At 31.2% G+C, this 12,000-nt stretch overlaps 2 protein-coding genes across 2 annotated transcripts; one reads left to right on the top strand and one right to left on the bottom strand.

Moving 5' to 3' along the window:
* Positions 1 to 21: 21 nt before the first annotated feature.
* Positions 22 to 2,075, bottom strand: LOC148310870 (peptidyl-prolyl cis-trans isomerase, rhodopsin-specific isozyme-like). The gene is made up of 5 exons (XM_088257621.1): positions 2,058 to 2,075; positions 1,076 to 1,280; positions 865 to 984; positions 696 to 778; positions 22 to 287 (listed from the first exon to the last, which is right to left on the bottom strand). The coding sequence occupies exons 1-5, from the start codon at positions 2,073 to 2,075 to the stop codon at positions 141 to 143; spliced, it is 573 nt and encodes a 190-aa protein (XP_088113747.1). The 3' UTR covers positions 22 to 140.
* Positions 2,076 to 3,602: 1,527 nt separating this feature from the next.
* On the top strand, positions 3,603 to 9,466 carry Rpn7 (regulatory particle non-ATPase 7). Its single transcript, XM_088257682.1, has 6 exons — positions 3,603 to 3,967; positions 4,136 to 4,310; positions 5,341 to 5,500; positions 7,054 to 7,238; positions 7,943 to 8,118; positions 9,184 to 9,466. The coding sequence occupies exons 1-6, from the start codon at positions 3,690 to 3,692 to the stop codon at positions 9,392 to 9,394; spliced, it is 1,185 nt and encodes a 394-aa protein (XP_088113808.1). The 5' UTR covers positions 3,603 to 3,689; the 3' UTR covers positions 9,395 to 9,466.
* Positions 9,467 to 12,000: the final 2,534 nt, after the last annotated feature.

Below are 12,000 nucleotides of genomic sequence, written 5' to 3'. Positions count from 1 at the left end.
GAAATAGTCCTAATATGGAAAACGACATCGTCAATGGAACAGCTGATGCACGCACCCACGCCCACAAACTAAAAAAAATGTTTTAAAATTATATTCTAACATGATATTTACATTAGAGAAATAATTTTGATAAAAAAAAATTACTCGTATGGTTCATCAGAGATGAAAAATGGCTTTGGAGTCTTTATCAAACCACAATTATTAATAATTATTTCACGCGTTGGATGGTCATCAATGTCTGTTTGTACATGTTCAATAATATGAACGAAATCTTGGCCTTCAATAACCTAAAAAAAATATTGAATACTTGTTAAAACAACACAATAAATAACACTTTAACCTAAGTATTATATTTCTAAATTTATATATATGCATTCTGAATATAACAATTTCATTTGCTCTGAATAAAAAATATTAGACAATATTGTGAATCTGAATCTTTGCCACTTTTATTTATTATTTCTATCATATGTTTACTTATCAGTTTTATCATGATCGTTTTGAATTTTCCTACTTTATTCTTTAATATTTGGCAATAAATTTTATTTTTCGGACCTAAATAATCATTATTTTTACACTAAATAATTGCCAAAAAAAAGCGTACCAAAAATAGTTTGTTTCTGCGTTTGTATATTTTTAATAAGATGAGATTTAAGAAACCTTTTCTATATCAAAGAATTGTGTCTGTTTATTACCTTTCCGAACACAGTATGAAGCCCATTTAACCACGGTGTTGGTATTGTAGTAATAAAAAATTGACATCCATTTGTATCCGTGCCTGAAAACCAGTGCATTAATATTTTTCAAAACATTGTGATAGGTTTTATCAAGAAATCATTAACTGACAATTAATATGATATATACCTATGTTAGCCATTGCCACCAGTCCCGATACTTTAAATTCTGTCATCAAATTTTCGTCTTCAAATCTGGCCCCATATATGCTTAATGATCCAGATCCATTGTTTTTCACTATATCACCCCCTGAAACAAAAATATCAATTAAAATCATTTCGGAATCGTAGGCAAAAGCTCTGGATCATAACGTATTCAATAAAATGAAATATAATACTACCTTGAATCATAAATCTTTTGATAACTCGATGAAATCTAGTTCCAGCGTATGATTTTCCATTAATCCCTACTGATGCAATTTGTTTAAAATTTTCTACAGTTTTCGGAGCAAGTTCGCCAAATAAACCTATTACTATTCTTCCAAGTGGTTCATAATCTTTCGATACATCCAAAAATATTTGATCGGTTACTTTGAATTGTCCTGCCTATAAAAAAAGTATTTGTTTACGATATAAATATGTTTTTATATACGCACATATATATATATTTTTATATATATAAATATATATATATATATATATATATATATATATATATATATATATATATATATATATATATATATATATATATATATATATATATATATATATATATATATATGTATATATATATTTATATATATATATATATATATATATATATATATATATATATATATATATATATATATATATATATATATATATATATATATATATATATATATATATATATATATATATATATATATATATATGTATATATATTTATATATATATATATATATATATATATATATATATATATATATATATATATATATATATATATATATATATATATATATATATATATATATATATATATATATATATATATATATATATATATATATATATATATATATATATATATATATATATATATATATATATATATATATATATATATATATATATATATATATATATATAAATATATATATATATATATAAATATATATATATTTATATATATATATATATATATATATATATATATATATATATATATATATATATATATATATATATATATATATACATATATATATATATATATATATTCATATGTATGTTTGTGTGTGTACATGTATATATTGTTTACACATACAATAAACTAAATTCAAAACTTACAGAACATTGTAATGGCCGGTTAATAATGGGAATTAAAAATATTACAAACAAAGAGTAATTCATAACTAATTTCATTTTACATATCCTTCAACGGTGAAGCCCAAAAGAATACTGACGGAATGAAAAGTACATATTACAAGGAAATAATACGCAAACTAGATAGAATTATATGAAACCTTACTAGTGTGACGTGGATTATAATATGCCAGAAACTAATCAACAGCTATTCATATATTATTATTTATTATCATTCGAATCAAATGCGTATCTGAATTTGAGTTTAAAAAATAAATTACAATAATTACTGACAAAGTATTGTGGAGAGCTTTAAAGTAAAATAAATATTAAATCTCGCGTGTGTGTGAGCGTGTGTGTATATTAAATATTGTGAAATTCCGCTGAGGGCAAAAATAAAATAAAAAAAAGTAAAACAATTACTTGGAGGTGTCCAATTTCATTTCAGTAGGTAGTAATATAAGGTAAGTACTTTAAAGTAAAAAAAAAACATTACAATATTGGACTGAAATGAAGTTTGCAACAATGATTTGCAATGCAACAATGATTTGCAAGTTCCTAATAAATGGATCTTTTACGAACAGCGTGAGTTGCGAACAGAGTGACAAGTTGTCAAAACGTCTTCGGTCTGTGCAGGGGGGGTCGACTCGTAAACGTCAGATTGTTCAAAAAACGACCAGAAAATGACGAGACACACTAATACACTAACAAAAACACCAAAACGGGAACGAAAAATACGAGATACCAACAAGTTGTTCAAATATTTCAAATAAATATAGACAGACTATGGTTATAGACAATTATCGATAGAAAAATAGAAATCCGTCTATGAAGAACTTCATAATATTGAGTATTATGCCAAAGTTAAAGTTAAATTTTGCGTATGAAAGTGTAGTTTTTCTTACTTAACACAACGCTCTCTTGAACTTCTGCAGCACCCCCCAAATGCAAAAAATTTAAAAACGCCTAGCCAGACTTCCAAAACGCCCACAAAGGGGCGCTGGCACCCCCGTTAAGAAACATAACTTCAGAAAGTGGTGGGCACTCCTTCGCCCTTTTAAAATATTGTATTTTCTAGAATTTTAAATAAAATATAGTAATTTGAAAATTCTATCGTTTTTGCTTTTGTTGAAAAGCCTTATATTTATACATAGTTTGGGATAATAATTTCAAAAAAGTTACCATTACCATTTACCATTGTAAGGCTGAGTTGAGTAACCATTATTAATCGCCTGAACTCTTTTTATAAATGTCGCGTTTTAGCCGTGACCTTTCTATTTTTGTTTACACTGAAATAAATAAATTTAGATAGTGAAATATCTTCTTTGTAATATTAATATTATAATTTTGAAAATATGTTATACAACAAATTTCAATATAAATACCATTTAACCTGAAAAATGAATGATAAATATTTCGGCGGGTGGATTTGACATTCAGCCGCGGCGAAGTCACGCCCAGCCGGGAGCTTAGTACTTCTAGCCGTTTACGTCACTTCCGGCCACTGGCGAATATCGCTTCCAGCCATAAAAAATCGAGGTAGTTGGCGGTCTTTATATAAAATAGTTAGTCTGTGGGTCTGTGTTCTCGCTTGGTTTTTCAACAGTTTCCGATACGGGTTTTATTTTCTTTATTTGAGTATTTTTCATATTTAAAACCAAAATGGAGTTAAACGCCGAAGGAACGACACCCGATTATATGGCTGTGGCGTCCATTAAATTTAAGCTACGTCTCCCTAAGTTTAAAAATGACAAGGAACTTAAAGATCGTTTAATGCAAGGCATAAAAGACAATAACATGGCACCTTATTATAAAGAAGTCTGTAACGAGTTAAATTGGGAATTCAGCCAGAAGTTATACGACGAAATGGCTAAAGAAAATGAAAGCCGGCTCTCGAAGTTTGTGGAGGATGATTCAGAGACTCCCGTTTGGCAAGACAGGTTAGTTAATTTAATCTTACTTAGTTTATTTCTTGTTAATAAGTTTCAAACTCCCGTTGCTACTTATTTTCGTGTAAGTAAAGATATGGCAACGAACTGAACGTTTAATATACATATAATTTTTGAAGAGTCATCCTAACCTTAATGTTTTCATTGAATTTATTTCAGGTTGGACTACCTTTGTTCCATCGGAGACCAGAAAGAAGCCACTGCTCTCGCAGTGAGTAAGCACGAAGACACAACCCTCACCACCAATAGACGCTTGGAGGCTATCTTTGCTCTATTCAGGATTGCATATTTCCATGGGTGCAATGTCAAAGAAATGGGTAAAGCTATTCACAAGGTTCGTTTAAATTTTAGCATCTTTTAAATCACTTGTCAATTCCATATTATTACTTTCTATTCTATTCAAACCCTTATCCGCACCCCAATGGTGCATAGGGCACTGAATTAATAATAATAATAATAATAAACACAGTTTTTTCTTGATCGTTAACACGAAGGAAAGGTGATCAGCCCTCCGCTTCAGGTACCAGTCCAGGGTTATATTGAATAAATATTAGAGTGAAAAAATCACTTATATTTATTTGACCCCCCCCTGGGAATCGACCCCGGGACCTCCAAAACGGTAGCCGAGCGTGCTGACCATTACACTACGGAGGCGGAAATATTATTAAATAGATAGGATAAAAAAAATCGGTAACTTTAAATTGGTGATTTTATCTCCAATTTTTTCACAAATTATTTATATCCATCGCTGCAAAAGAATAACTTTGTACTATAATACTTTTATGTTAGACGTTATTATACTACGGAGGAATACAAAAATTGTGACCCCGTAGGTTTTATATTTTACATTGATATTCTCACTTTTAAAGTTGAGTTGTAGTAAATACATATCACCGGGAGGGGAAGGTTAAGGTCTAATCTATATATACAGAATTTTATGTAAAGCTTTTCCTGCAAGCAATGTCTTAATATTATTAACAACATCTTGAGTGTGTCCAAATACTTGTTCACAAAATCTGGATTATCACCAATTACAGGAGTTATTTTCAAATTATTTTTTGACATCTCATCAAAGATGAAGAAGAATATGGAAGTCTGGGCATTTACGGGGCTGACGACCGTCATAGGCTGGTTTAAGTGATCACTTTACACACTTGTAACATTCACCAATTCTACCCATTATTGACAACCACACTACTCAAATTCTTGGAAGTTCTATATGTAAAAAACCACTTAAACCAGCCTATGACGGTCGTCAGCCCCGTAAATGCCCAGACTTCCATATTCTTCTTCATCTTTGATGAGAGGTCAAAAAAAAAAATATTATGTTGCGAAGCTTAATATCTATAACAACTTATTTTCAGGCCCATGAATTGGTAGACCGTGGTGGAGATTGGAGGTCTCGTAACAAGCTCAAGGCGTATGAAGCCCTTTATTGTCTCTCTGTGAGAGATTACACGCATGCTGCGGAACTGTTCATTGATTGCGTATCCACATTTGAGTCCTACGAACTTGTAGACTTTGGTAAGTAACAAGACATATTTAATCAAAGTCATAAATATGTTTTTGGTATTTTATTAAATGATTATTAACATATGAAATTGTTAAAATATTATGGATTTTTAATCTTATAATCCTTTTAACCTTTTAACCGCGTTAACTTTGTTCCTAAGAGACGCCCGTACGCGGCAGTATTTCGCCGTTTTTTAAATAATTACTTTTATCATGTATTTAGTTAAGAAACGATTTATTGTCCTAAACAAAAACGTTCAATGGGATTCATTATGCCCTTTTGGTACTCTATAATACACGTGTGTCACATTATTCTTGAAATATATCGTAATATAAACAAATTAGATCGTAACATAAATAAATCAAAGCACGGTGTGTCACTCTTACCCACTGGCGATGCATAGCGTCGGGAGTGACACAGATATAGGGCATGATTATGGCGCGGACTAATTATCGACCTCAAGAAAAATCAGGGATCTGTTCTTTTATTTATCCTTGTGATGTTATAAATTATTAGTCAGATATTTCATCAGATGTCATAAGGCCAAGGATTGACGTATTATTTTATCCAAAGTTCCACACCATGAAAAAATCCCTCCAAGGTGAACTGAGGTTCGAAACTTGGAGCAAAGTGAAAACACATACGCTTATGTCAGCCGTGTATGGGGCATGTTTCGTGAAAACACATACGATTATGCGAGCAGCGTGGATCCGGTTAAGAATAAAAGAATGTGCACAAAATCAAAATGCTCAATTCAAATGTAGCTTGTAGCTTAACATAATCAAACACTATATTTGAAGTTTGTGTGATCCGGCTACATAAATCTGATACACCTGCAGCTAATTTCACTTTGTACATTTGTGTTGTACAACATTTGGTGTGTGTAGTATCAATATACTTTGCAATCAATTTGAATGTATCAAATTTACATATATGACTGGATCTCTCGCAAATGTGTATTCAGTTATACTTCAATCTCCAAAGGTGTGTACTTTATTTGTTTGTATTTTATTGTAGACATGTAATAGCAATGAATCGACAGAATCATTTATGTAGATATGCGTGCCTTATTCGTTAAATATATATATTTTTAAATTGCCGGTATTTTTGTATTTTTATGTATCCCTATTCAGAATAAATAAAAAAGATTAAGCTCCTCTCTTAACAACCAGTTGTAGGAATACAGCTTGATCATTGTATGTGCGTTATCTTTAATTTTTTCACATGAAACTAGTGAATTTTATTATTAATAAAACACTTGTTTTTTTACCACTTGAGTATTACATTGTTATGACTAGTTTTGGAATTGAATATTAATTTAATTTTTTCTTAACACAAAGTGAATGCCAAAACAATAAGTAAGTAAATTATATCACGATGATAAATCTATTTATGTAAGCTTGGTGTCCAAAAGGATACTCTCAGTACTACAGAATCTAGGTAACGATGGAAATTTGTTAGAATAGTCAATCATTGTGTTACCCCGGCATGAGTACTACTTTAAAAGATGATAATTTCTCATGTCTCTGTATCACAGTTTTGATGTGGATTCTTCAAATTGCAGGTACCATTGTGCAGTACTGCGTGTTGGCTTGTATGATTGCACTGGCTAGACACGAGCTGCAGACCACTCTTCAGAAGCAAGGAGCCACCGTTCAAGCTCTTCGCTGCCAGTTTCCGGAACTGCGGGAGTTTGTGGAAGCTTTGCACGAGTGCAGATATGCCGACTTCATGAAAAGTTTAGCTTGGGTAAAGATATGCTTGTCTTTTTTGTTCACCTCAAATAAATGTTCTGAAGTATAATTAATTTCCATGAATTTTTATTTAAGAACTGAGGATCTTTTTAATGTTTATGCCACTGATGCCTTGATTCATTATTTTGATTAAGTATTTTTAAGCCTACAAAAATAAATGGTTCTTGTAATTTTGACCATGATTGTGACAATGATAGGATTTTTTTAATTATCGGGCTTTGGCCACATGGTTAGTGTCGCAGACTCTGAGTCAGAGATTCTGGGAAAAAACCCTCTCTATCACAATACCTATTTTTATTCATGAGCTGCTTAGGCTCACGTAAATACATAGTATGAAATTGAATGATTTTTGTTTAAAATAAAATGACAAATGTGTTTATATGTGGTACACATTGGCGATATATGTATATGTATATAATTTCACATATAATATTTGAAATGAGTAAAATAATGGTGATATTGTTAACACATAAAAATAGTTAAGGAATTAATAACTTCTTTTTATGTTGACGCACCTAAAAATTCCGTGAACCAAAACTATCAATATCTACTTATATTAAAGATGCAAAAAACTGAATCTTGTGACATTCAGTTTGTTGTAACTGTCTTGTATATATTTTTATTCTAAGGTATTTTAATTATGCATTTTTTTTTTCAATGTAAAGATTCATGTTAAGGTATATTGTGCATTATTTATAGGTTGAAACTCAAATCTGCACCGATCCAGTATTCTATCCCCATTATCATCACTATGTACGCGAGATGCGGATTAAGGCTTACGTGCAACTCTTGAGAGCTTACCGCAGTCTCAGTTTGAACAATATCGCTACTACATTTGGTCTCACCAGAGACTACATTGAAGATGAAATCTCAAGGTATGCTTTGTTGTTTATATGTTTACAATCTTGATAACGTTTTATAAATTTTCGCAACCTATCAGGGGTTTTCTGGATTATTATGCAGTTTATTATCATTTCTTTTCTATATTCGCTCCCTTAATGGAGTATGTGGGGTTCACAAGCAGCCTCCAAGTTCTTCTGTTGGCTAATACGAGTCTCAGAAGGCGTGCCTACCCATTTAAATTGTCTTTTCTTGATGACAATTGTGACCATGTGTTGCTGTGTCCGTAGCCTTATTTCTTCGTTCCTCATAATGTCAAATCCTCATAAAGCCATCATTTGTTTAAAATTGTCATATTTCGCAGTAATGCAGGCCTTGTATGCATTTCTCTCGCACTACAGTTTCTATCATCTATTCCTTCATGAACTTTAAATTAGTATCTTGCGGTACGCTAAAGTGGCCCCTTTGTTTAGTCTTTCTGTTACTTATCATTATATCAAATCCTTTGTTGAGTTTTTGTGGTGTTGCTTTTTAAAAAAAAATATTATACTTATGAGAAAGGTTAGTGGCAAGTATTTTTCTTCAAAATAAAAATATCAAATTTCTTATTATTTGATCTAAGACAAATATTACTAAAGATGTTATTTAAAAAAAAACATTTTAGTACCAACTACACCTTATAGCATATAATTTCACTCATTATTTTGCTAGTGAAGCCTGTTCTAAAGCATGACACAGCTAACACACTGTTTGCGGGAAACGCTTAAAAGCATCTTTTACACACTGCTGGTAGAGAGCGAGAGATGTTTATAAGTGTTCTATCTGCCTACTTTTGGTAAAATGCGAGATACGCCAAAAAACCTTGTACAGGTCGGAATTCGGTTAGCGGTTACTTGCAATTAGTATTCTGAGGGTCCGGCGGCAGACTGTCTTGAGTATAATTAGTGTCGGAGTGATGAAAAAATCGCCGGACAACAATGTGTTAAATACAAAACTATTGGGTTGTAACATACAAATTACAAGGCAATAATATTAGTGTGCCTGTCTATAGCCATAAACAATTTCATGAGGATTAATATCGATATTTTTTAATCTTTTAGATTTACGGCAGCTGGTCGTTTGCAGTGTCGTATTGACGCCGTGAATGGGTGCGTCGTGACGGGGGCTGGTAGTGGGGGGGCCATTATCGGAGCTGCGGGGAGCAGCGCCTTGGGGGCCGCAGACAGAGGGGCCTTATACCAGGCCACCATCCGCGAGGGTGACCTTCTGCTCAACAGGGTCAAGAAGCTAGCCAGCGTCATTAACTTTTAATCAAGTAATCAAATCCTTCTACATCCGTATTTCTAAATGTATTGTGCTTAAATAAAATTTATAATAAAACTACTCAATCTTCTTATTTTATTCAATTCAATTCAATTTATTTATTTTAATTAATATATACATTACAAACTATAATTTTTTTAACCGTATACATTAAAATTAAATATATGCAGGAACTATTGCTAAAGGTGTAGAAGAATTCCGCTTCGGAAAACTCCTTCAGACACATGGAATAGATCAATATCCAATGAGATATTGTTCAACATAGCGGTAGCTCTTCCTACAGGCGTAACCATCGGCAGGTTGGTTCTGTGTAAGGGAATGCGAAACAATCTATGTCGACGCTGTCTTAGGTAACTATCGGGAACATACAGACCAATGTTACGGATAATTTCAGGATTATCGATCATACCACGTAACAATCGATAAAAATGCTTAATCAAATACACATTCCTTCTAGTCTCTAAACTATTGTAGCCAAGCATACCCTGGAGAAACTCGGTCGGGTAGAGCCAAGGATAATAGCCGTACTCTCTCATGTAGAGATACCTCAGAAACTTCTTTTGGACTTTCTCTACGATTAATTGAGCTCGTGTGGCCCCTAAATCATCGAACCACTCTCGAGTCTACTTCGCACCAAGGAGTTATAAAGAGTTCTCTTTACAATTTTAGCTGTATTCGAAATTATTTCTGTACCGAAACAAATCAAAGTTTGACCAGTTTAATTAACATGTTGACTGCAACGGCAATTTTCAGAATTCCGATCTAAAAAGCCAATTCTTTAAAAATATTCTTTTACTTCTTGATTTTGAATAAAGTTTTATAATTGTAATAATAATATAATAATAAAGTTTTTATATTTTCTGTTCATTTATTAATAAATTTTCTGTTCATGTAAGCCAGCATTGATTTTTTGTTTTCTTCTCAGAAGCCATCTATCCATATTAGCACTGATATGCTAGAAATTTTATTTTAGCTGCACAAATATGGCAAGTAAATACAGTACGAGATAACTCGTAGTCGGCATCCTAGCAAAGAATGCAATCCAATGCAATACTAGTTATCTCGTATTTGCCAGTCAACGTGTTAAAATCTGTACATAAAAATTAATTGAACAATTCTTCCACCAGTGTATCCTTCCCTTATTTAATTGCGTAAGCTGATAGCTCTTTTTATTAACAAAATTTTCATAGACAATTGGTATGATAGGAACTTTAGGAAAAAAAGCGGTATTTTATAAGTTGACTGATCGCCTATTTGGTCTATGATGCTTTTCTATCGGTCCATTACCAATTTAATTTGTATGTCAAAAAATACACATTTTATAAATAAAAAAAAATACCTAATTATTTGTTGTTGTTAACATTACCTATTTTCCGCACCCAATGGTGCATAGGGCACTGCATTATACTGACGCAGTGTTATCTTGATCGTTATTTATATGAAGGCAAGGTGATCACTCCTGTGCTTCAGGGACCAGTCCAGGGCAATATTAATTTACAACCCCCGGTGGGAATTGAATCCGGGACCTCCAGCACGGTAGCTAAATGCGCTAACCATTACACTACGGAGGCGGACTAATATGAATACTATCGGTTTAATTGCGATATCTATACTTACTTTGATTATCTTTTTTTCCGATGCAGAATTATTTGTAGGAAATTTTGGGACAGTAAAAAGTGTGAAGTAAATTAAGCACACATTTATTTATTCATCATCCTCTCTGTTGATATTTTCATCCGGTTACAATATCATTTAGGCAGTCACTGATAATACAATACAATAATAGTTAAAATATTTCTATAATATTACATATCTAATAATACTTATGTACAAATATGATAATATAATGCCACACATACACGTGAGTGTTGATGCAAATTAATAAAAGTCTCGCTTTAAAGGTAACAATAATAATTTTTATATAAAGAAAACAAATTTAATTTAACTAAAATAGGGGTTTTGCCGGAAACAAGTCAAATTAAATTATACTCGTATAATCTCAAACTTAAGTATAAGGTATCAAATCTAAAATTCACAGTTCTTTTGATTTAATCAACTTGTAAATAATTCGTATTAACACTTAGAAAACATATAATTTACACTGATGTCTATGTATGTATTACAGTCACTTTTAGATGATAAGGATTTATAATTACTTATTTTAAAGTGTTGGATTAAATATTAAGGATTGTGATATTTGATAATGTTTACTGGATTCTCAATAAGTCGATCATGTGAATACATATACATGTATAATGCAATGGTGAGAATACAAACATGATTATTATGTACCGATTAATTTACAGTATAATTATGGAAAACTTTCATCCTTTTGCGCTTTGTAGACAAATGCTGAACATATTTAAAATATATATACAAAATAGTTCATAAATAATCGCTCATGCAAAAAGTTATGTGAATGTAAAATTAACGCTTTCTTAATTTTTTAAAATTATAAAATAAGTATACTGTTGGATAGGTTTTATAAAATATATTTTTCTATTATACATTTATTTCTAGAAGGATTTTATCGATGATATTGATTTGATCTAAAATTGATTATATATTTCAACGGAAATTATCCACTTTGAAAA

The sequence above is a fragment of the Brachycentrus maculatus genome, unplaced genomic scaffold (genome assembly GCF_059751285.1).
Source record: "Brachycentrus maculatus isolate JH-2025_06_01 unplaced genomic scaffold, ASM5975128v1 h1tg000086l, whole genome shotgun sequence".
Taxonomy (NCBI): Eukaryota; Metazoa; Arthropoda; class Insecta; order Trichoptera; family Brachycentridae; genus Brachycentrus; species Brachycentrus maculatus.
The sequence above is the reverse complement of the archived record's forward strand: the minus strand, read 5'-3'. Positions and strand labels throughout refer to the sequence as shown.